Source organism: Epinephelus moara, chromosome 8, assembly GCF_006386435.1.
Source record: "Epinephelus moara isolate mb chromosome 8, YSFRI_EMoa_1.0, whole genome shotgun sequence".
Taxonomy (NCBI): domain Eukaryota; kingdom Metazoa; phylum Chordata; class Actinopteri; order Perciformes; family Serranidae; genus Epinephelus; species Epinephelus moara.
This window is the reverse complement of record NC_065513.1, coordinates 27478261-27504938: the sequence shown is the minus strand read 5'-3', so window position 1 is coordinate 27504938 and position 26678 is coordinate 27478261. Positions and strand designations below refer to the sequence as shown.

Genomic DNA, 26678 nt, shown 5'->3' with positions numbered 1-26678 from the left:
TTCCTGTCATCTGACAGTTAATGGCCTTCAATAGCCCCTCCTGTTGCGGAAGGCCGCCTCGGTCTGTTTCAACTAAAAGGGTTCCGCCAATATGACTACCCTCCGAGGCGGAAAATTGGGCGCCTCGGATCAACTCCCCAATCCGGCTCTGTGTGTATAAACGCTCACAGCTGGCCGGCAAAACGGCCCAACATTCGCAGAAAATCTGGCAGTGTGAAAGGGGCTATAGAAACAGACAACCATTCACACCTACAGCCAATTTAGAGTCACCAATTTACCTGCATGTCTTTGGATTGTGGGAGGAAGCCGGAGTACCCGCAGAAAACCCACGCTGACATCGGGAGACTACACAGAAAGGCTCCCCCACCCTAAGTTCAAACCCCCCACCCTGGGTTCAAACCACAAACCCTCTTGCTGTGAGGCGACAATGCTAACCACGGCACCACCATGCCGCTAGGTTTTGGTCTCTAAAGCTAATTTCCCCCTTCATGACAACTATATGGGGAGGGGTGAATTTTTATATTACTCACTTATTTACATTTACATCATTTAATTAAGGGTGGGGACACCTGCATGACAGGCTGTCTGTGAGTCGTAACCACTGTCTGTAAGTCAGATTCACCTCTCACTCATTTACAATTCTACCCTCTCATCCAAATATGGTCACTTTTGGCTCCAAAAACCAAGATGATTACGTCTGAAATGACAAACTCAGGGCTTCAAAACAGTCCACAAACCAATGGGTGCTGTCACGCTAGCTGCGTCCATTACTTTATATGATCTGGACATGGGACATGGGTCTTTTCACCTTTCAACAGTTCATTGTCATAATAAAGGCAAAAATGTTTAAAATAATTGCATGTCAAAGCACTGACTGTCTGATCTCCTTTATAGCTTAGCTTACACAACCTGCCATTTGACCTAAAACGACCCAACTCTAAGTCCATTTTCATTAGGTGTTGACATTATTTTGTGCACCTAACATGTGCTGTACATAGGATAATGTGTTACTTTTATATTACATAATATGTATTAACTGTTGCTGGGTCAATATACAAATGATTTGATGTTAAAATTTCCCTTACAACAACTCACAGCAGTCTATGCTGAGATCATTTTGAGAAATCATTATCAACACACTGTGTTTCTTTCTCTTGCGTCATCACTTACTGGCTGTGCTGGTTAACACTTTGCAACCACATATTCTACAAACCCAGTGCTTATACAGCGCAGCATCTTCTAAGCAGCCCCTCTGCTGGCTCATCAATAGATTCAGACTGTGACCCAAGATCCCTCACATCCCTCAGCAGCTGAGCTCAGCTCTGCACAACACAGCACAGCACAGCACAGCAACGATCCACGATTTCTCTGGGCTATTAGAGACAAGAGTACGGTGCAATCACTGAGGTGGATGGAGGATTTCACCAAGTAAATGCTTCGGAGTAGAGCTGAAACGATGATCAGACATTAATCTGCAACTATTGAGATAATCGATTTGCTGCTTTTCTCTGTTTTATATTATTGTAAATTGAATGTAGACTGCAGTTTGAAGACGTCATCTTGGGCATTGGGATGTTGTGGTTGGCATTTGTACTGTTATTTTTTTACATTTTATAGACAAAAAAAATCAAGAAAATAGTTATCAGATTAGGCAATAATTTAAAAATCATGGCTTGCAGCCCTAGTTTAACCATTTTAGAAACATTTTGCATGACTGCATCACTGGTGATTCATTAAAATTCCTTATGTCAGACGGTCATTCATAAAGTTTTAGATGTGAGGGCGCGTAAAAGCTGCAGAAACAAGGGAACAGATTTGGGTTAAGAGTGTTTTTAAGAGAGGATCAAATGGGATTAAAGCAGTGCTGACTGTTGTGAGGGTAAACAATATTTCTCCTCATCATCCAACATCATAACTCATAACTCAGAACTAATCTCTCCACCTCCACCTTTAAAATGCTGGAACATCTTGCACATATTGTACAACACACTCAGCCTGACCAGCACATACTGTACCGGAGAGGCGTTATATGGCTGTGCCACTAATCATAGGAAGCATTAGTGTGTTTGTTTTAATGAGTCGCACTATGGAGGAGGCATGGTACACAATAGACTTCCATGTGTATACTTCCTCCACACCTGGTCAGTGTCTCAGTGTCAGCAGGAACTATGACCACATCCCTCCTCATTCATGGCAGCTCTAAGGGCTTACACACCAGCACAGGAAATGATCATATTAGAAACACTAGATATAGAATCAGCATCCTCGTGAGGAGGAAACAGCACTGATAAAATACAGATTTGTCAACTTGGTGCAGCATTGTTCCTCTGCTTCAGAGGAAGTAATGAGAGAAACTAATGTATTCATGATTGATCACATGGCTGTCACTGTTACCAGAAGTTCGCTATGTCCTGTGATAATCCTTCTGGGGAAGTTGAAGAGAAGTTGGCTGTTTATTGTCCTCCAGGCTGCCTTTTTTTCCGGGACAGGGTGGACCAACCTGCAGCATTAACATTCACAACATGTGGCTGCCTGCTCCGCTGTGGAATCCCCATCCAAATGTCAAGACAGAGCTCCCACCCATATCTCTGGGGAAGTTCACATTCAACTCCCTGAAACTAAAGCTTGACACCACAACAACATTTCTAACCTAGAGCACGTTTGTACCTGTTGATTTTCAGAGCGAAAGCCCGTCGCTCAGCGCTGTTCAGAGAAGCCATATGTGAGTGTGAGGTCCGGTTGAGCGGCTCCGCTGGCTCCGGTGTTTTCCTGCGGTCTCGCCGCCTCGCTGTCACCGACACGCCGCTACTTCTCCTCCTCGCTACAGCTCAACTGTCATGTCAACACTCATCTTGGCTGTGGCGGCGGCGGCAGCAGCTTTCCTGGGTGTAAACTTCCGCATTTGATTTGAGCCATCCCGTGGAGAGAGAGAGAAAGAGAAAGAGCGCACGAGAGAGGGAGAGAGAAAGGCGCGAGGGGTGGGAGGGGATGATGGGACACGCTGGATGAGACACGTGCGCTCCCTCGCTGCCGAGATAAGCTTTGAGTTTACCGAGCAGGCAGTCACAGTTTTCTTCTGCTCAGTCACACACACACACAGAAAAAATAAAAAACAAAAAAACAAATCCAGTTTATTATGAGAGGAAATTAAATACCTACCTACAATAGTAGGGGAGACTGGGGTCAAATATAACAATCTTCCTCCACATAAAATTATGTTTGAAAGGTGCAGTGTGCAGGATGTAGGGGATACACTGGCAGAAATGGAATATAAGTATGCTTTTTTAGTGTATAATCATCTGAAAACAAGAATCAGTTTGCTTTTCTTATCTTAGAATTAGCCATCTAGATCTACATGTTTGTTTGTTTTTTTAAAGATTATGTTTTTGGGCGTTTTGCCTTTAATAGACAGGGCAGTGTGAGAAATGCGGAGAGAGAGAGAGAGAGAGTCGGGATGACATTCAGCAAAGGGTTGCAAGCCAGAGTCGAACTCGCAACTGCTGCAGCAGGGTATCACCTCTATACATGGGGCGCTGGCACTATCCACTACGCTACCGACGCCCCTTGATCTACATTTTTAGGGTGGGGGGAAAAACCAATGCAGTTTCGTATAGTATTGTATAGTATGGTATTGTATCGTATAGTAGCTATAGTATAGTATGGTATAACAGTATTTTTTTTTTTTTTTTTTTTAATTTTATATACTTTATTAATCCCCGAGGGGAAATTCAATTTATTGCATGGTATCGTATAGTATCATATCATAGCGTATAGTATCATATAGTATATTATCGTATAGTATAGTATAGTATAGTATAGTATCATATAGTAAAGTATCGTATAGTATAGTATCATATAGTAAAGTATCATTAGTATAGTATCGTATAGTATAGTATTGTATAGTACAGTATAGTATAGTATAGTATAGTATAGTATAGTATAGTATCGTATCGTACCGTATTGTATCATATAGTATACTATATGATACAATACGGTACGATTGTATTGTATCATATAGTAAAGTATCATATAGTATAGAATAGTATAGTATAGTATAGTATAGTAAAGTATAGTATAACATAGTATTGTATATTATCATATCATACCGTATAGTATCATATAGTATCGTATCGTATCGTATCGTATAATATAGTATAGTATCGTATAGTATCATATAGTAAAGTATAGTATAGTATAGTATAACATAGTACTGTATAGTATCATATAGTATCGTATCGTACCGTATAGTATCATATCGTACTGTATAGTATCATATAGTATAGTATCATATAGTAAAGTATCATATAGTATCGTATCGTATAGTATAGTATCATATAGTATCATATTGTACTGTATAGTATTATATAGTATAGTATCATATAGTAAAGTATCGGATAATATAGTATAGTATAACATAGTATTGTATAGTACTACCGTATAGTATCGTATAGTATAGTATAGTATATTTTCTTGTATTGATACATGGCATGTATTGATGGTTTTATTATGTATGCAAATGTGCAGTGGTTAGCATTGTCACTTCACAGCAAGAGGGTTCCGGGTTTGAACCCAGGGTGGGGGAGGTCTTCTGTGCGGAGTTTACATGTTCTCCCCATGTCAGCCTGGGTTTTCTCCGGGTACTCCAGCTTCCTCCCACAATCCAAAAACATACAGATTAATTGGTGACTCTAAATTGCCTGTAGGTGTGAATGTGAGTGTGAATGGTTGTCTGTCTCTATGTGTCAGCCCTGTGATAGTCTGGCAACCTGTCCAGGGTGTACCCTGCCTCTCGCCCATTGTCAGCTGGGATAGGCTCCAGCAGCTTATCCAATAAACTTTAACTTACCAATGTTTTTTTTTGTTTTTTTTTACAAACATTAACTTGTAGAAAGTCAGAGGGAGCTCCTTTCTACTAATACTCATTTAGGCATTGCACAACAAACCTTTGTCACAACAACCTTTTGCGTCATCACTGAAAGGTGTAGTGTGACAGGTCTCTAATTTTCACATCTATGAAATGCAGTGATTAATATTATTAGTTACACGTGTGTTATACTTGCCACATAGGGCTAAACTCCTGCACTGAGAAAAGTCTATCGGGAAAGTATATAATTTTTTATTTAATAATCGAGTGTACCTTAATGTCTAAATGATCTAGGACAGTTGAAATAGTTTTGAGCAATTGCAATAGTTTTACATGCATCCACTGCTTATCTGTGCAGCAGGTTGCAGGGGGCCACTTCTGGGGGACCCCAAGGTATTCCGCTGCAAGGATTAATATGTAGTCCCTTCGTTAAGCTCACAAAAAATGTATCACATAGCATATCCTGCACTTCAAGATGGCTTGTATAAGCATAGGAGCTGTGCACGTCCCTGTATTTGTATAGAGAGGCTGTGAGTTTATTTTTTTTTACCTTATTTCTTGCCATTCTTTAACATGAAACATCTTAAAATTACTCATGCACATTATTTCCCAAACTGACTTGTAGACTTGTGACAATAAATACTGAGTGTAGTTATCGTATTTATCTGTTGAATATGACTATTTACAGTGTTAAGTGTTGATTATTCAGGGCCACCATGTCATGCATGCCACAATCTGACATACAATCCAGTAGACCTGCCATGTTTTGATATAATTAGTATGCTTTTTATTGCATTGTTATTGACAGAGTGGTAAGCTCTGTGGTAAGCCTATAAAATATTGAGTTTATAGTTGAAGTTGCACAGATAATTGTGACAAAGTGAGACATCTCTGCCATAATCTGGTTTCTGTCGCCATCTAGTGGTCAATACATGTCATGACACCAAAATGTATCTGCTCTTAGAAACTGTAGCTGGGGCGGAGAGAAACTAAATGTTTGTGAATTTATTTTCGAGCCAAAGTTGTAATTATTTATAGTTTATTCGCCGTTTAACTCTAATATTATTCATAATGCTCTTCCGGTCCGGTAGACTTTGTGTTCCGACTACTGTGAACGGAAGAGGAACCATTGCCGCGGCGTCAGGATCTGAACGGAGCCTCTTCAGTGTCGCACGCTGTCAAAACGTCTAACAGCAGCAGTGAAGAGGAGAATATTTTTGCTGAAAACTTTGAATATCTGCATTTAAGAGAGGAACAGTCAGGTAATTTGTTTACAGCCTTCGTAAACGGAGGATAGTCGCTGTGTTTTGCTGTCGTGGTGCACTGAGCAGGTATTAGGAGGGGATAAAGTCCATGTTGGCTCAGCTCATTCAGTGAACACACACTTTAACTAACTGCTAATGCTGAGGAGACACAGTTGATGCTTCTTAACTTTTTGAGTGTTGTTTAGACGTTTAAGGATTTTTAATTAGGGTAAAGCCACCACTTATTGAGCTGACTGGTCTTTTTATTTGCTTAATATTTACGAGCATGTAAATGACTTACACATTATTCCTAAATGTAGCTAAATATCACAGTCAGCTACGTGATAGATGTGAAGATGCTTTTAAAACAAATTTGATGTATTTGTTCATGATTATTTTCCTGTGCTTTGTGTGCAGTGATGGAAGAAGTACTCAAATCTTTTATTGAAGTAAAAGTAGCAATACTACAGTGTTAAAATACTGTGTGACAAGTAGAGATCCTGCATTCAAAATATTATTTAAATGAAAGCACAAAAGTGTTAGCATCGAAATGTACTTGAAGCACCAAATGCAAAAGTAGGCTACTCATTATGTAGAATGGCCCATTTCAGAATAATGCATGTTATATAATTGGACTACAATAATTGATGATTTTATGTGTAAATAAAATGAAAATACCCAAGTAAAGCACCCCAAAATGGTGCTTAAGTACAATACTTTAGTGAATTTACTTTGTTACATTCCACAGTTTTTGTGGAGAGATCGATGCAGTCTTGAATGTGTTCGGGGAGAGAGTTACAAAGGGAGAGGACGGCTATGGAGAAAGCTCAGAGTCAGGAGGTTGGCAGTATTGCAGTGGAGCATTAAACCTGTTTCTGTCTGATTCATCAGATCCAGCTTGTGTCCCTGTTTGACTAACATTATCCCTGGTATGGATGGCATGGTGATGGAGGACGATGACGACTGCCCAGAGCTGGTGCCCATCGTCACCCCGCCTGGTCCTCTTACAGAGCAGATACCTGTCACCATCATCACAGGCTACCTCGGTGAGAGACTGTCTGCATTACTCAAAGCTTTAATGAGCTTATAAAGCAGATTATAGTCTCAGACATTTGTCAGTCCATACTCATCACAACCAAAAGCTGCTCTGGTGCTGGACCAGGGTATTGTTCACCTAGTAATCAGTTTGGGTCATACTTCCTCATAATTTCTCTGTGTTTGTGTGTTTATAGGTGCTGGAAAGACGACGCTCCTGAACTACATCTTAACAGAACAACACAACAAACGGATTGCTGTCATACTCAATGAATTTGGAGAAGGTAAACTAATAATAACCTTCAGAGAGAAATCACTATGAGTAGTAGTTTTAACTGTTTTTGCACCAAACAGAGTTGTTCTAAACTGTGCGTATCACAAATCTGATGCCAGTCTTGTGATTATGTGTTGTTCCCTCAATTATCCAGAAGAGGGCAGCAGAGCAAAAACTTTACCCAGAACTGAAAGAGGCTCATGAATGTGTTTTTAATGTGTATTCTTAGAGTTAGAGAAACTCTGTTACAGCAACAAGTGTCATATTTGCATTGATTTGAATGAATGAATATTTTTTTATTTCAGTTACATACATGTTGAGAAACAAAGATTATTTCACACAAATTTTCTCACAGTCAAGAACCGAAAAAGGAATAGGCTGAAGCTCCAGGCTTATTTTTGTCATTCTACATCAACCAAAGGATAACCCAGAATATTAACAATTCCAGAGGAAGTAAATAAATAAATTAACAATTAAATACATTTTACTCTAAATTGTAATCCTCACTTCTTTTACATTTTAATCATTTTACATTATAATCCATAATCATTTGACATTTTAAGGCCTTTTTAAAAGTCAACAAAGAGCAAAACAGTTTCAACTCAGCACTGAGTCCATTCCATAGTTTGACTTCCGAAACTGAGACACATCTGTATCGCACATTGGTTCTCACTTTACATGTTTAATAAATAAACAGCTCTCTTAAATTACCGTAAAACTTAGTGTATAAGTCGCACTTTTTTCCCTTTTTTTTCATCTAAAAAGTTGGGTGCGGGTTATAGACCGGTGNCGCACATTGGTTCTCACTTTACATGTTTAATAAATAAACAGCTCTCTTAAATTACCGTAAAACTTGGTGTATAAGTCGCACTTTTTCCCCTTTTTTTTCATCTAAAAAGTTGGGTGCGGGTTATAGACCGGTGCGACCTATAGACCAAGGTAAATGCTGACATAGGTAATTTGACCCACACAAAAGAAGTTTAATGTTAATTTAAACTCATTTTTATGGCTCAGATGTTGTTATACCGTAATTTTATTTCCTGAAGAGGTTGTTTGGAAAATTGCAATCTGAAAAGTAACCAAAGCTGCTTAAGAGGTTATTGTGTTTTGAATGTGTTTCAAATTAAAAATAAAGGGAAACAGTGTAGGAATAACTTGTATAACGTTTTTATTAACAAATAGTAATATAAAACCTTGTTTTCCCAGTTTGAGACCTTAAAAAATAGACTGCGACTTATATGCCAGTGCGACTTACATTACGAGTTTTACGGTATAATTTCCTTCCTTTAATTTAAAAAAAAAAAAAATTGAACACAGACAGGAAGGCTTTTGTTCTCAACACAAAAAAATATTTCCATGTTTTAAATACACAATGTCTAGAAATTTTAAGGTGTAGGATGCTATCAAGAGTTGATTAGTAGATTCACATTAGCGATACATCGTGATCCTTTCCACAGTACTTATTACTTTGGATTTATGTTGAATTTAGCTGGTTTGGCCATATTTTTTGTTTGTTTGTTTTGTTTTTTAACTTGTTTAAGTGGTCCGCAACCTCTTATTATGGGTGTTCGTATTCACATTTTTGAAATCGTTATTCTTCTTTCAGAATATAGATATGCAGCATCTCTGGTTGATTGTTTAGTCTTTATCAGCTGATCTTATCCTGATTTCTCTTCCATCCTCATCCTCCGCCTGCAGGCAGCGCCCTTGAGAAGTCCCTTGCGGTGAGCCAGGCAGGAGAGCTGTATGAAGAGTGGCTGGAGCTGAGAAATGGCTGCCTCTGCTGCTCCGTCAAGTATGTAGAGTACCTGTACTCCATTAGGTGTCAGAATGTTACTTCAAACAAAAAATTAAAGGTCAAACTTGTTGCTTTGCCTTTCTTTCAAATACGTCCCCTCAGTTTAAATTGTTGTGCCAATGCCTCACCTTTTTACATACGTGTAAACTGCTGTGCTAATGAGGGTATAAGCACACAGTAAAACTGTTTTATGGTCATTCTCTTGAGGTATAATGTATGTCAATACATTCATACTTCATAACTGCCATTTTAACTCAATCGTCGGCTGTAATTTTTCAGGGACAACGGTCTTAAAGCCATCGAGAACCTGATGGAGAAGAAAGGAAAGTTTGACTACATCCTGTTAGAAACCACAGGACTCGCTGATCCAGGTATATCACACATTTGCAAAGTTGTCATATAAATCTGCATTTGATTGTTAAGTAGATTGTTGTTTTTTCAAGCTCTGGCCCGGGGAGCATGTAGACAGTGATATGTATCCTGTTGAAACCTCATGGAGTCACCAGCTGTTACACTAGGAGGGGTGTTGTGTGTGGGCTGGAGGCAGAGAGAGGACCTGGTTCTTCGAGCCCACACACACACACACACACACACACACACACAGCACAGACATTTGAGAGTCAGCTGGCAAACAACAACATCTATTTTATGCAAGAAATGTGATGATTGTGTAACTTCTATAAGATACCAGCACCACTGCAGAGTAATAAAACAGGGCAGACCAGATTGAACATCTGATAAAGAGAGCTAAACTTCTCATGACAGGCTGGATTCCACATAATAGGCTGCAATGTAACCTCTCAGGGCAAATGCACCCTCATATGTCCACTAAAAATGTGTGTTTTTGCCACTGACAGGCTCAAATTGTTATCATAAATTTCTGACAACATTATGGACAGAATCCCTACAGACTTCTTTGTTAAAGAGTAAAACCCTTGTTTTGCTAAACCAGAATCAGACCTGGAATCACCAGCACAAAACCCACCAGACTCCTTTTAAATAAACAGTCATTTTAGCATGTATAAAGCCAGCATATTTCCACACCTAACTGGGTTGATTGAAGGGCTTATTGAAACCAATCCAGAACTGGTGATTGTTTGAACAGTGGGAAGCAAACCAAGATGATTTTTGTGAGTTTTATCTTGTTTCTGTTGACCTTAAATTAAGTGTGTTTTAAAGGCCAGGTGTGAAGGATTTAGGGGGATATATTGACCAAAATGGAATATAATACATTGATTGATTCATTCATTCATTCATCATCCGTAACCGCTTTTCCTGTTAGGGGTCGTGGGGGGGCTGGAGCCTACCCCAGCTGTCATTGGACGAGAGGCGGGGTACGCTCTAGACAGGTCGCTAGACTATCACAGGGCTGACACATAGAAACAGACAACTGTTCAATTCCCGCTCACATTAACACCTACAGGCAATTTAGAGTCACCTAAGTATATTTTCTTAGTGAAAAATTACCTTAAAATAAGAATTATTGTGTATTTGTTACCTTAAAGTAAGCCGTTTATGTCTGAATAGGTAGCAGTTCCTCATGTATGGAGATCACCACATTCACCTCCATGTTTCTACAGTAGCCTAGAACTCTGTGGTTTATTCAGCTCCCGGTAAAAACCTCTTGAACAAAGAACACTGACAGACCTCTAACCAGGAGAAGTGTCAGCTGGTTGCAATCTGCATTCCCCACCACGTGACGCCACTAAATCACCCTAAATCTTACAAAAATTAACCTTTAATGATAAAATCGCTGTTCATTTAAATGGAGTCTGGTGGGTTTTTGCAGTAGAGATCTTGCGGCTGTTTGTGGTTCAACAAAAATGCTCTTACTTTTTATCAAAAAAAGTCTATCTCTGTAGGGATCATTTTCATAATGATGACAGACACATTTGATCTGGGCCTCTCAGTGGCAAAAAACAAGCTCTTTTATTGGATGGGAAATGATGGTGCTTAAATGTCCACAGGGATCACATGGCAGCTTGTTTCGCTGCCACTGGCTGCAGAGATCTTGCTTAATAGTGGGCCAGCTACAAAAATTGTTGTTCCTATTAGTCACTTAGAGACAAAAGCATGGGAAAATAGGGTCCAGGTTGCAAAATACTTAGGTTATCTTTTAATAAATGTCCCCAGGACTCACTCGATAGTAGTGTTGATACTAAACGATGATAAATCAGACTGAATTGAATTAGTCGGCACAATATGGACATATTATCTATGAGCAACCAGCAGCTATAAGCCATGTTTGAGTTAACTTGTTGAATGTCCACTATGATATTACCATTTTGCACTTTATTGTATATACATACATTAATTTTGACTTAAGACTGCCTCTGCCTATAGTTTGTTGTGTCTTTTTTATGTTACTCAGAACAAAACAGCTTTCTGGCACAATATTTAGGGATGACTTATGGATCAAGCAATGCCTTATCCTCTGTCTGAGTCTAAATATAGTCCACCAGCAGATTTCTTTCTAAAACTCACATCAGAGAGGAAACATTTTGTAACTCTGAGGACCAGACTTGTGTTGCTGTGACAGAAGCATCCAACAAGCCTATTTCCATCAGGGCAGCAAAAAAAAAAAAAACACAACCTAGCTGTCCGTTCAGCTCTCAGCTTTGAATCAGGAAATCAATATTAGGCCATTACAGGGCGAGCGCTGTGACAATCGGGGTGTGTCGCTAAGTGACAGGTGTCAGGAGGTAGCGGCGTGTGCAGACACACACCACTTGGCCTCACAGACAGAACCAACAGAGCACGCTCAGACCGGGGCTGTCCTCACTCCTCTGCCATGTCATTGGTTGAGACAGGCTCGTTATCGACTCGGACAGGTCTGTCATTGGCCCCGGCACTGCTGTCAATCATAAAGGCTCCCGGGGGGATTCTCCTCTTCCATTCAGGAAGAGGTTGGATGAGTTATGTGAAACATGCCACTCAAAAACAGTGTTTTCATTACGCAGCCATCAAATATTTACAATGCTTTCTTATTCTCGCTTGGCAGTTTGACAAAAGTGCATTATGTGAACAAGCTGTGGCTGGCATGGTAACATAGGGTCTTGTAATAACCGCGTCCGAAGGAAAATAGAAACAAACCAAATGTACCAGCAGGAGATAAACAATTGAAAGCTTCTGATATTGGTTTTATCTGCTCCACAGAGCTCGGACAGGAAAGACTGCACACAGGGTTTCTGAAAATATAACAATAATGACTTTAACCACAAAAAACTTAAGATGTGGCTGTCGTTGAATAAAGTCAGTTCATTTCATATTGAAATGATTGAATTATGGACATTAATCCTGTGTCACATATCAAGTGAAAATGCAGAAAATATGCTGATATCAGCTTCTCAAATGTGATTATATGCTGCTTTTCTCTGCTTAATATTATTCTACAATGAATATTCATACGTTTTAAGTGATTTGAAGATGTTACCTTGCACTTGGAAAATTGTGATAGGCAAGTTTCTGTATTTTCTGAAACTGAAAACAGTTCTGCAAATTAATAAATAGTGACAATAATAATTTTTTGCATCCTTAAGTGAATTTAAATACTGTTTTAAACATATTAGCAATACAACATGGTTAGGTACTGCACTTGAAACGCAAAAAAACAATAGGTAAGTTGGCTCTTTAAGCAGATCATCATCAATCTTGTGAATTAAATCAATTGTCTCTGATGTCTGATAGTGTAATTTCTATGTAACATGCCAAGGGACTGCATTTTTATGCTTGGCTTTCTTTATATTTTTGAAGGCAGTATGGAAAATATAGTTAAATGAGTGAATTACTGGGGGAAATGAAGAAAATGGCCTCTATTTACTTGTGAAGAACATTTCCTGTCTGACATTTTGAAACTTTGGATTTGTATTTATGTATGTAAAATCTAACATACTAGTTCATATCCTCTGGCAGGAGCAGTGGCGTCCATGTTCTGGGTCGATGCAGAGCTCGGCAGTGACATCTATTTGGATGGTAAGATATTCGTAATGACACAGTGTGTCTTTGTCTATTATGAAATGACACTGGTGGTGGTAATACTCTTAGTTAGTGCAGTTGTGTTAGACATAACTCCTCAGACATCGCTGCTCTCACTGGTTTAACTTCATTTTGGTGCTGCCATTTGAAAACACTAAACTGATAAATGGAAGTATTATATTTTTAAATTTTGAAAGACTTGTAATGCTTTATTTTAACACGGTCTAATAAATGTTATTAGTCAGACACAATTGGCCCAAATAGTTTTTACTAAGCCAGCAGGGATGGTGCTTTTTATTTGTGCTATAATTAAAGAGTCATAATTTTGAAGCTGTGACAGCTCCGACTATTGTCCAATTTTAGAGAGACATTTTCTCTGCTTTGTTTACAGGCTAAGATATATTTTCTTGTTTGTGTATCTGTTTTACTGGTTTGTGTGTGTGTGTGTGTGTGTGTGTGTGTGTGTGTGTGTGTGTTTGCATGAATGGTGTCTCGCTCCTCACACTAAATACTCAGCTGTCCACTCTGTTGTGACAGGCTAGCAGACCAAAAGTGTACTTCAAGTAATTTGGAGAAAGTGGTTCAGACAAATGGACATAATCCAAAAGGCAGCTTAGGAAAACATGCCCACAGGTTGTGGAACTACATTTGAGTCACTGCACACTTCATTTTTTAAATTAATTTTATACTTTGTTCATTGTAGGCATCGTCACAGTCATCGACGCCAAGTATGGACTGCAGGTATGTGCTAAGAAGATACTGTTTTGTGTTTTTTAGAAAATGTTATGTTAAATGCTGAGATGAATAAAAATTTGAGCCTGTCAGTGGCAAAAATAAACATTTTAGGTGGGCATAAATTGAAAGCATGAACATGTCTCCAGTAGTTACATTGCAGTGTGTTTCGCGGCTGCTGGCTGCAGCCCTCTCACTCAATACTAGACTCATTTCAGAAACGGTTGTTTCCCATTTAGACACAAAAACATGCAAAAATGGGGTCCAGATTGAAAAAATACCCAAACTACTCTTTGAATCCAGAATAAGCTGCTAAACTTGTGAATTGTTCGTAAACTCCCAGTGCAGAGCAGCACACACACATCCTACCCTCCCTGTGGTATATAAAAGGAACAGGACAAGTGACACCTAGATAATGGCCTCTAATTTGAAGGTGTCATACTCAGTGAGGTGACACATTTCATGGCCTATAGGTGCTGCTCTGTCTTCTCACTGAAGAGAGGCAAGATGAAGGGAATAATGACAGAAGGAAGGAGAGGATAACTGATAGTGACGGAGTAATTGATATCAGAGATGTGACCATTGTAATAGGACTGTCACATCCACTCACCTGCCTCTCTCTTCATCTGTCCCATAAAATATCCATCTGTCTGAGGTATTGCAAGTTAACTCGGGCCCTCGGACTCACACCCTCTGAAGGGCCTTTGTCTCCTGGTGCAGAGGTCGTTGAATAAAAAGAAGCAGTTGGCTCTTCTCTTGGGTTTTTTAATCACATTTTTTATCATTCATTCCCTCAGAAATGAAGCTGTAGTGGTGATGCACACAGTGACAGATCAGTTTGACACTCAGGGGTCATGATCCAGATTAACACCTCCTGCTCTGTCTGTTGTTACATATTAAACTGTTTTGGAAAAAGCTGCCTGCATCCCCAGTGTAAGCACAAGATGCACGCAGAAAATGAAAAGCGATCTCCTGTGGATTCACGTGTTGAGAAAGTCACTTAGTTCCCAAAGATGAAAGACAGGCCTTTCTTTTACCAATTTATCTGTCACATGTTGTTGTGGCTGTCGCAAACATGCACTGATACTTTTGGTTTTTCAAGAATGTGCTTAAAGTTGGAAATCTATGGTAGTCAGACTGAGCAATTTTATCTATTTTAAAGGTCCAGTGTGTAGGAATTAGGGGGGTATATTGGCAGAAATGGAATCTAATATAAAAAGTATTTTTTCTTTCATTTATAATCACCTAAAAATAAGAACCGTCATGTTTTCGTTACCTTAGAATGAGGTGTTTATATCTACATACACGGAGTGGGTCCTCGTCCATGGATGTAGTGTTTCTACAGTAGCCCAGAACGGACAAAATAAACACTGACTCTAGACAGGGCGCTACCTGTCTGTTAGCACCAGCCCACGGCGTAATTAACTGTGGTTCCCTGACTCTGGATCTAGAGTCAACCTGGAGGGTATGGCGATCTGCCTGATCTCCAGACCCTACGTTCGGGGGACATACAACGGACCTGATGTCTTAGTTAAGTCGGACCCAAGAGCACTGGCATGCATTAGGGTGTGTCAAGCGTGTGGTAATGGTCTCGACGGTCCTTGGGTCTAGAAGGAAAACATACTGAGTAGGGTACTCGTACCCATTACTCTGTACTTCCCAATAAAGGTTGCTTAGGCAAGACCTGCAACCTGTGACAGGGTGGTAACCTCGCGGTGCCAAGGGTATTCACCTGAGAGGCGGGCCGCATGTGAGAAACTCCAGAGATGGAGTAAAGGGCACTAACGGAGTCATGTGTGAAGCCACCTCATAGTGTGTGTGGATAAGCATGAGATGGGAAGCCATGAGTAACTATGACTCTCTTAAAGTAGCCCAGAACAGACAAACCAAACGCTGGCTCTAGACAGGGCCTTTTTGCAATGGCTAACACAGTTAGCAGCCCCTCTGTGACGAGTTCAGTGGCCTCATTAAAACACTGATTTGTAGCGTGAAACTGCTTTATTCAGTGTTTTTACTGGTTTGAATCACCGGGTCCATTTGTTTTGGAGAGCAATTCAGCTCCCGGTCAAAACCTCCGGAACAATAAACACTGAAGGAATCCCGCTTTGTACATGGGAGAAGCTACAGCTGGTTGTAATTTGCAATCCTTGCTGCTAGATAGCACTAAATCCTACACACTGCTCCTTTAAGTACTTGATTTTCTTTCATTTTCTGGTTGCATGTGTAACTTATGTCCACCGTTTCTGCTTTCTGTAGCAACTAACAGAGGAAAAAGCAGAGGGACTCGTCAATGAAGCAGCCAGGTATGTTTGCAGATTTTTTCTTTTTCTTTTCTTATTTTTTGATAAATAGTTTGACAGTTTGGGAAATACACCTATTTCCTTTCTTACAGAGAGAAACCACACTGCTATTATTATGGATTAAACAAACATGATATGACATGTTAAGTTATGACGTAAAGAGAAACATCTTCAAGAAACTCAAGCAAGTCCAGTTGCCTAAGATATAGCACTTAAGATTACCACGCAGCGGATGACTTAGAATCTCGAACATGATATGACATGCTTCCAAAATGGTAGTAGGTTTGTTTTGGACAGAGCCAGGTTAGCGGTTTCCCCCTTTTTACAGTTTTTATGCTAAGCTAAGGTAACCAGCTGGTGGTGGTACCTTTGTATGTAGTGTACAGAGATTTCATTTTATTTAACCTGTATTAAGCAAGCATATATTCCATTAACATTACAAATCTCAGTTTCAAGGGAGTCCTGGCCAAGATAGGCAGCAGCACAAGATTAAAACAAGTGATTGACGGTAGAACGGACGATAGTACAATATAAAACATCTCAATGAACAAAGTAAACTACAAGCCATGTATCCAAAACATCAGCTTAAGCACCAACACCCTCATGATTCTGTCTCCATGTCTTTCAGAGATGAGGTGGTGTTTCATTGGCAAGAGAGCAAAAATTTACTATTCCTTTAAGACTGAACCAGCCGCTCACCACATAAAGGCTCATAACATGCCATTGAGCGCACTCTTGCCACCCGCCTGTCTGTCTCCCCGGGCGTCTCTCTGTTTGTCTCTTCCAGCAGCTGTGTGGTGTTGTTGTTGAACAAATACACTGATGAAGAAAGACCAGTTGCATGACCCTTTGCATTCTTGGGCTTTGTTTGTGTTTTCACCTCTAAACTAAACAGCGCTCAGCTCCCATTTGAGTTTGGCATGCACTGCCCGCTGCCACCCACGAAAACTCGTACATTTCAAACTTAACTCGTTACAAGTTTGAAGATGGCGATGACCCCGTGATTCAGTGTTTTAAGACATGATTTTAAATTTGTGGGATTTCTGTCTCTGTTATTTATTTTGTGCAAACTGTGTTACTTGCCATATGAACACATTGTATTTTATGTCTTTTCAGGCAGATTGCCCTCGCTGACCTGACCATAATCAACAAAACGGACCTGGTGAATGAGGAGGAGCTCGCTCAGACTCGAGATGCTGTCAGGTCAGCTTCATATACTTTTACCTGTTCTGCTTTTTTATCTATGTTATCTTATTTTTGAGCTCCTTATGTAACTTTGGGACAACAGTACATTTTGCTCCCCTTGTTAGGGCAGAAAGAGCAAAGTTGTAGGGGGATAGCTTAGAAGGAACAAGGTCTAATTTGTCCATTATCTAAGTATTAACTTTTTCCCCCTGTCACTTCAGGTCCATAAATGGGCTTGTCAAGATTCTGGAATGTCAGAGGTCAAGGTGAGTTCTTCAGAATAAAAAATGAACTTTTTCCAGCCTTACACTGGCTTCCTGGCTTTGTTTAGTGTAACAGATGAACTCCACGTGCTGCTCCTGACCTGCTCAGATCTTTATATCAAAGATGGAGCAGTCCAGGCGTGACATTGCTCAGGAGAAACCCCCAACACACACACACACGTATACGTACACAAACTGCTGCACCCTGAATAAACACCAAACCTTCAATGGTGTCCAGTTACCCACAAGTCTTTGCTCTCTGACCCCAGGTCTTTGGGCCGACATGGTCGCATATGTGTAAATGTGCGAGCGTGCAAATATGTGTGTATATGTGCCCTCTGTCTTAGCATGTTGGGTGTTATTGGACCCAGGTAGCATCTGGCTAAAGCAAGCAGTGTGTATCAAAGGTTTGGGTGTGTTTCGGACCGGCTTGGCCCCCCCGCAGAGTTCAGAGCGGGGTGAACAGATGAAAGACAGCGTGCAGTGAGGGGTTAATCGGAAAAACATTCCCACAACTTTTTAGCTTGAGCCAGTTCACTCAGTTGCCCCTAATGTTAGTTTTAGCCAACTAATAATCAGTGACCTTCTTCCACAGGGTGGATCTCTCTGAAGTGCTGGATCTGCATTCCTTTGATATCAAGGATGGCGCAAAGTGAGTTGGTTTTGTCCCTTTCATGTACACAAAATATGTTTATTAAAAAAAAATGTGTGTGACAGACAAGAAACTTACTTTTAAGAAAACAAAAATACTGACAACAAAAAATACAGTATTTTTAAACATATACATTTTTTGAGGATCCCTGAAATTTGGTTGTGACAAAGATAAGTACTGAGTGCGACATTTTGTAGACAGATGATGAAATGGCGACAATGTTTGTTAATGAAATATTACAAATTACAACATTTACAACTGTAAAGTCCACCCTCCTCTCTGGAAAGAGGAAGGAAACGGTCAAAAAAGAACAACTCAAGTAGTTGTCACCTCAGATGTTTGCAACTAGAGCCACCACAATTAGTCCCTATAATGGATTAGTCGATCGACAGAAAATTAATTGGCAACTATTTTGATTATTGTGTTTAGTAATTTGTTAGGAACTAAAGTCAAATATTTGCTGTTTTCATGTTTCTTAAATGTAAGAATTTGATACTTTTCTTTGTCATACATGAAAAGAAACTGAAAAACTTTGGATTTTTGGACTGTCGGTCTGATGTCAGATAAAGCATAAACAGTCTGAAAAAAAAAAAAAAGACACTTACAACCCTGTGTCCAAGGGAGTGGGTGCTTAATCAAAGAAGTATCTGGTCACGTAGAAACAAATAGATTCACACACCAAGGATTTGAATATGTATGTTTGGAGTTGCTGGCTTCTTCTAACGGGAGCTATTACATAGTTACATACGGTATGTTTCACTATTTTCTGAAAGCTACAAAATGATTCATCCAGAAAACAATGGGCAGATTAATCAATATTGAAATTAATTGTTAGATGCAGCCCTATTTATCATGATATGTTTGAGGCGGAGACCAGTATCCATATTCTAGAGTTTCAAACGCTCTACACGTATGTAACACCTGGTATTCTTTTTTTAATGTATTTTTTTTAAATATACAGTGATAAACAATATTTCCTGATATATATGACGTAAATGTGTGACAAGAAGAAATGTGAGAACAAATTAACTAAGCGAGACATTTCACAGCTGAAAAATGAACTTGTCAGTGATCTCTAGTGGGCAAAATATTAAATGGAAACACTTTAAATTCCCTTGAACTTTGAGTATTGTTGGCATTTTATCACTACAATGTCTTGTTACTTCTAGGCTAATATTCTGTGTATGCTGATACCAATTAGGGCTGCAACTAATGATTATTTTAATGGTTAATTTATCTTCTGGATCTTCTTAATTTTCTGGATTTGTGAGTGGTTGTTTGGTCTGTAAAATGTCAGAAAATGACAAAAATGTTGCCCGAAACCCAAAATGACATCTTCAAATGTCTTGTTTTGTCCACAACCCAAAGAATACTCAGTTTACTGTCACAGCGGAGTAAAGAAACAAAAACTATTCTCATTGAAAAAGCTGGAATCAGAGAATTTTCAGCTCTAATACCAGTGTGTACTCTAATAACGTGTAGTACCCGTCATGTTTTATTTCAGAACTTGCAGTGAAAGATCAAGAACTTATTTTGACTGCGTCAGTGGCCTTTGTTATCAGTCCGAACTGTGTACCCAACAGTCTTTGATAGTGTTGCTCATCATGTTCCTCTCTAATTAACACACTCTTTTATTGAGGGTGCCCCTGTTACACCGCAGGGTGGTCATCATATTGTATCCCCTGCAGAATGTCATTCTCATGAATAGAGTCAGTGTTCATCCTTTCATGTGAATGAACCGGGCCGCGGTGTTAAAGCTCTCTTACATGCCCTCGGTCAGTGTCTCTGAGACCAGCTGCAGAGGATTAGAGCTGTGTGTGTCCACTGGCTCCCGAGGAGTCCCCCTTGTCCCAACAGATAGCTCCTTTCCCCCTGCCTTTGAGAGTCCAGGCCCCTCCTCCCCTCCATCCCACGCTGGCTGTTTGAAGCGGCCCCCCGCCGCTCCGCCTGTGTGGTACTAACAGCACGCAGAGCTCAAGCTGCTGGACACAACATTTAGCCTCCTTGTGAGGTCAGGGGAGGAGGGGGGAGGATGAGGAGGTCTGATGGGGAGAACAAGGGCTGTAGTTTGTTTGGGGGTGGTGGTCGGTGTTTTGTAGGGTTTAATTGCCATTTCTAAAGTTTTCACAAGTCCATTCAGAGTTGTGTCATTAAGCACTGATACAGCATGAAGGGTATTAGAAGACCACAAAGACAAAAACTGTGTAGACCAGCAGAACAGAGAAAGAACGTGGAGAAGAAGTAAAGACACAGTACATGTGTTGCTTCAGATTGTCATTTTATATAATCTGTATTTAACAAGGACATGACATTAAATTAAATTACATTAAAAGTCAGTTTTTCACAATAGACAGCAATAAAAAATTAGTTTCAGACAAAATAAAAACCCAATATGTCACAAAATCAGAATTAAACAGAAATACAGTCATGAAATCATGATTAAGATTTAATTTAATACAGTTTTGTAAAATACTTTATCCTAGAAACAACTTTAACAGCAGCTTAAAACAGTAATTCCCTACTTTTTTGGCTTGTGGGTCCTAAAAATAAAACAATATCTACCTATGAATTCTCATCACTGGTTGCGTACATCCTGCCTGTTCTGTGTTTTTGAACAATTTAAAATACACAACATGACAAAGACAACAAATACTATACAACGCAGGGAGGAGCAAAAATCCCAGTGGGCTTATTTGAAGCCTCCACTTAAAAAATGTCACGATTGTAACAAACAGAAAATAACAAGGCAACATAAAAGTGATGGCAAGCTAATAATTTTTTTTTTTTTTTTTTTTTCTATGTATTTATTTATTTATGTCCTCACATCGTGTCATGACTTAAGAGTCCTTAGTTACGGAGCAGAAATGGTCAACCATGACATAATGTGCAAAGGTAGCCATGCCTCTGTCATCCTAAAACAGCTTTGTTCCACATTTTTATTTTATAGTATTTTATACAATGTCTCTTTCATGATTTTACTGTAATTTTTCTATTCTATATTAATGTTCTCGACAGTTGCAGTACTTTGCCTTTATTTTATTTCCTCTTAATTGCATATCGTATGCACCAAACACAAGGCAAATTCCATACTTGATAAATCTTACTCTGATTCTAGTGCAGCTGACAAATACGTCTGTGGAATCATTTTAAATATATGACATGACTGACTTTAGTCACAGCAAAGTTATCTTTTGAGTCTTTTAAAGTGGAAATTAGTGACTTAATGTTGGATGAAACTGGGAAAAAAAATATTATGGTATTAAATCATTTCTCTCCTCTGACAGGTTGGCAGAGAAGCTCCAACTCGTGAAAGATACAAGACCCCATCTTGACAAGGTATTGTTCATATGCTCTGAACTCTGCTTGATTCATTCTTTTATCCATTAACTGCTGATACTCGCCTGTCTCTGCATCTCTGATAGTTTTCCTTGTTTTGTTTGCTAATTTATTTCAACACATCATTTCCTCGGGGATAAAGGGGATGCATTCTCCTGAGGCTAACGTTGTGCCTTGCATTGCCCCAGGCTGTGACACTGTAGTGAAAACTCCCTCCCTGCCTCGGTTTTTGTGTTGAGATCAACTTGAGGCTTTTGATGTTTTCTTGTCGCGCTGCAAATAGACCCACTCTCAGTCATACACAGCAGCACAGACATTCAGTAGACTGTTGGCCAGATTGGAGGCTTCATGTTACGGCTTAACAGTTGTTAGAACATAATCCAGATGTCATAAAATGTAGTATACAGACTGTGTTTCACGGTTTAATTAGCAGTTATGTGTCATATGTCAGGGGACTTTGTTTATAAGAGAAGACATAGTGTATTCTCAATATCAAAACATCAGTTAAGTTCTTGTTAATGAAGATGTAATCATGAAAATATTTATTCCAGGTTTAGTTCTGTACCATTTGACCACATGACTCCTCACAGCAATTAGGCCTCATCTTGTGCTTTAAACCCATGACCTTTTATCACAGGATGAGCAGAGATGAGGGTTGTTTGTGTGGGTAAATAACGGCATTGTTGTCTGTTTTCTCCAAGTTCCCTTTCCCGCATGAAGCTCAACCGTCCCCTCAGACCCTCCTCCTCTCTCCCCCTCCCCTCCTCTTCCCCGTGTTGCTCTTTTCATGTAAATGAGAGTGCTGTTTTTCTGTTGTTATACCAAATGACAAGGAAGTGTGTAACCTTAACACTCCAACACAAAACCCCCAAATATCTACAAAGTGCCCCTTTTAATGCTGTAAGGAAGTATGGAGAGGAGGGAGTGTGTGAGTGGGAGAGAAGAGGAGTGAGAACGGGGGGATGCAGGCAGATAAAGAGGGGGTTTCAGGTGCCGAGTGGAGTTGTGGTTTTTGGCACGGTCATTGACAAAGCCATCAGCCGGGGCGTAAAAACACTTCTTTTGTTTAACGTTCATAATGACTTCGCTGGTTTCAGTGAACTGAGAAGATGTGTTAAAATGTATTTTAAATAAATGAACTGTAAGGCTTCAAAACAGCCTGAAAATGTAAGTCTCAACATATAAAAGCTTTACTAATCTAAGTGCTGTATTTAAGTACAATTTGAGATACTTGTACCTTACTTAAGGGTTTTACATTTTATGCTACCATACACTTCAACGCTATTACATTACAGAGGGAAATATTGAACTACATAAAACATCTGATTATTTCGTTAAATAGGCATTGCTTTAAACTACCCAATATAAAGTGGTTGAAATTGGCTCTGTTTTGACAACATTAAAATGCTGCTTACACGTAAATTGATCTGGAATTTATTTATTTTACTTCTGTCTGTAGGCAAACCCCGGAGATCTTGCCTCCGGAACAAGAGCGGAAGAGCCCTGGTTTCCGGTTGTAGCCTGTTTGTAGTCCGCGTGATATTGACCAATCATATTTGAGCTGGCTGCAGTTGTTGCCAGGTTAAACGGTCCGTGCGGTGAACTAACAAGGCGGAACATAATTGGCGTCACTGCAAACTCTGAATCCATCGCAATGGTTCAGCATATTTACTTATATATAAACGGAAGTCGGAAACGGAAATTCGCCTCCTCCGCCCAAATCAAACTGGAATGCCATAAAATCGGGGGTCTGCCTCCAGAGGCTGTATCGCCATCTGCCAGAAGTCAGACGCCAAATACAACCGATGGGTTCCGAGAATGCATTACAGCTAAGCCGAGGAGGGCGCTATTAATGTTTACATCTTGCGCTGTCAGGAGCACAAGTCTCTAGTCCATGGGTAGATATACGCATCCTTCTGCGCCTTGATACAGTCAGTGGTTATAGTGCGGTAGAAAGAAAATCGTCATCTAGTTCCATTAAACTGGAGAGAAGGCAGACATCTTTACAGCCGATATCTCCAACACTTGGCAACTCACACCAAAACAATCTAGAGACTGATAAATAGCACTATAGGTGACTTTTAGGGTGAAATGTCACTTTATGTAAATGATCAGGGTCTTATTTATAAATATTGCATACGCACAAAACGAGGCCTGAAAGAGGCATATGCCACTTCCCACGCAAACATTTTGATCTGTAAAAACAGACTTGATGGGAAAACTTTGTCCCATGCTTACGAACATTTTCGAGACAGGAAATTGGTGACGCAGATGTTGAGGTTGAAGCCTAATTGTTGAAATTGTTGAATATTTTTTGGCACAGGCCATTGTTGGCTTTTGTCCATACGTACATTTTTAGTGTGGATCCTATGCATTGTTTTTTAAATGAGACCCCAGATCACGTCTTTTACTGCTGCATAAAATCACTTCTTATTTATACATCCGCAGTTTAACCAGGTAAAAGTCCCATTGATTAAAATCTCTTTTCCAAGAGTGAGCGGGTCAAGAGGGCAACACACACAAAGTTTAATATATCTATCTATTTTAGTGAGTGAAAAATGTTGGATCTTACTGAAATTCTGAACCACAATTTCAAGATTTTTTTTATTTATTTCAAAACCACAAAATGTCTAATTTTTGGTGTATATTGATAACACTTACATATTGTATTTAATGTCATCCTCAGAGTATTTTAACTGTGACGTTTGAAGTGGCTGGAGATCTCTCTGAGGATGCCCTGAATATCTTCATCCAGGTACTCTACAGTCCGTGTGCCATTACTAATTAGCTCTAACACAATACACTCCTTTGTAAAGTAAACACCATTTTCCACTGTTTCAGGATCTCCTTTGGGAAAAGATGTTCAAAAACAAAGAAGGGCAACCCATGACTGTCATTCGGTTAAAGGTACAGCGAGACACAATAGTCACCCCGGTGGCAGCGGTGATCAATAACTGCCACTTTTTATCTGTATTAATCATTTCCAAACGCTTCATTCAGCGTCGGTTAATGTGTCACTCGTGACTTGTGACTTGTGCTTTTGCAGGGCATAGTTTCATTTGCAGGTAAAAATCACCAAGTGATGCTGCAGGGGGTCCACGAGCTGTATGACCTGAATGAGACGCCACAGCTCTGGGAGGAGAACCCGCGGATCAACCGACTGGTCTTTATAGGTGAAGACACACACGCACACTTCTTCGCACAACTCTTACACACCACTGGGAAGGAAGCAGATCCATTGAACTGCATTAAATGGATCAAAATGGCCTGATAATCTTAGTTTTTAAGTTTATGTGCTAATGTTCCTGTAATGGAGGAAGTACAAAAACATTTTATGTGAATTTTCACAGTTTAGTAGTTTCATCCATGACAAGTACCAAATTAAGTTATTTTTTCGAGGGAATTTCCTTGGAATTGTTTAGGAAAATGTTATTAAATTACAGACCTGTAAAATACAGCCTTACCCATTTTTCCCTTTTACATCGGAGTGCCTTGGGATTTATGCATAACCTTGAGAACAACTGTCCACATAACACCTAACATACCTACATCTGTGTGTTTATCCATGCTCCATCAGTCCTCACGTTTGTCTCTACTCTGACCTGCAGGTAGAAACCTGGACAAGAGCATCCTGCAGGAACAGTTCATCTCTAGAGTGTTGGAAGGAGCAGAGAAAAAATAGCTACAAGCTTCTCTCTCGTCTTTGCATTGAAAACTGATGATTCTGGAGCAAAGGTCGTGGCTTTGGCCATCCACAGATCTGGGACTGTGTTTCAGATGTTCACTACTGTCCTATAGGAAAGACAGGGTAAGTCAGAGGATGGTTTACGGTAGGGATCGATAGGCTGAAATTGTGATAATTCACCACTACCTGCTTTAAAAGCTACAGTATATCTACGAGTGTTTATGTTGCTGCAGTGCCGGATCTACAAGCTGTGAAACGTAGACTGAAAACGACCTCTTAAATGTGTGCACATAAGATGCAACAAAGCTCCAGAAATGTAATCAATACATTTGTTTTTTGGTTGCTTTCATGATTATGGCTTTGTAAAAATCTGCCGGTTTTAAAAGTCGGGAGTCCCAAAGTGTTGGAAGTTGCAAATTGTCGCACATACCACATCAAGTGTGGTACAAGACTGTATTTCATAAACAAGTAGACTTGCTCATGTTCCTGGCTTTCAACATACTGTATTTTTAACTTATTCAAAATAAAAAAACCATCTGAACATCTTCTAAACTGCTCTCATATATCTAAACACAATCAATGTTTTTAAAAGAAGTTAAAAATGGCTAGTTGAAGGTGACAACAGCCGACTATTAACATGACAACAAACACAAAGTGGCTTTGTGTTACAGCGGTAAGTTCACCATGATACTCAACAAAGTGTGAAAAGCTCCTGTAAGAGCATTAACATCTTCGCTTTTATTGTTATGAAACTCATACAAGAGTTTTAACTGATGCATCCAGTCAGCGGGCCATGGATATATTAAAAGATGGTGTTTGTTTCAGAGGTGAGATGACTCAAATATTGCAGGTAAAGCCATGTTTAATGACCAAAATTTCTTAAAAATGCCCCAAATTTATAAATGGCTATAATGATTGTTTATGAACATTTTGTTGTAATATTTTGATTTACAGATAAACTAGGTGATTCCTAAAATGTATTCAGCTTTCCACCACAGTTAAACTTTTTTACTGGTTATATTTAATCCTAAATTGAAAACTAGTTTTACTCGTTCCCAGTGGAGATGTAGTTTTCTTTAAAGAGATTTTTTTTATTAATCTACTTGTTTGTCATGCATTTTGCCATGTTTAAAAAAACCCTGAGAGTTTCAGATAGGACACAATTGAAGTCAAACTGTTAAATCGCAGCTTCAGTTAAGTTGGTGCTTGTAATTCTTGACTGATTACAGTCACTCTATTTTCTGGTATTTGTGACTTTAGCCTTCATGTGTGAGAACCATCTCCCTCTCACACAGTAGGCCCAGTAAGGTGAGGAAATAGGTGGAGTTTTCCCAA

General features: G+C 39.5%; 2 protein-coding genes across 3 annotated transcripts in view; one reads left to right on the top strand and one right to left on the bottom strand.

Annotated features, from left to right (window-relative positions):
- dock8 (dedicator of cytokinesis 8) overlaps positions 1-2912 on the bottom strand; it is a 73738-nt gene extending 70826 nt beyond the window's left edge. The window contains exon 1 of the mRNA XM_050050543.1: positions 2668-2912. Coding sequence (XP_049906500.1) covers positions 2668-2720 — 53 coding nt within the window. The 5' untranslated portion in view covers positions 2721-2912. The remainder of the gene's footprint in view (positions 1-2667) is intronic.
- Positions 2913-5977: 3065 nt separating this feature from the next.
- On the top strand, positions 5978-25880 carry cbwd (COBW domain containing). 2 transcript variants are annotated; one of them, XM_050051738.1, is made up of 16 exons: positions 5978-6126; positions 7000-7154; positions 7341-7427; positions 9116-9212; positions 9495-9586; positions 13128-13187; positions 13894-13931; positions 16179-16225; positions 17339-17425; positions 17629-17673; positions 18266-18322; positions 21607-21658; positions 24345-24413; positions 24500-24565; positions 24705-24831; positions 25267-25880. In XM_050051738.1, exons 2-16 carry the CDS (start codon positions 7040-7042, stop codon positions 25338-25340), a joined length of 1113 nt encoding a protein of 370 aa, XP_049907695.1. In that variant the 5' UTR covers positions 5978-6126; positions 7000-7039; the 3' UTR covers positions 25341-25880. The 2 variants fall into 2 exon arrangements, with proteins under 2 accessions (XP_049907695.1, XP_049907696.1); XM_050051739.1 differs by having other exon boundaries at positions 6008-6126; positions 7006-7154.
- The last annotated feature ends 798 nt before the right edge of the window (positions 25881-26678 follow it).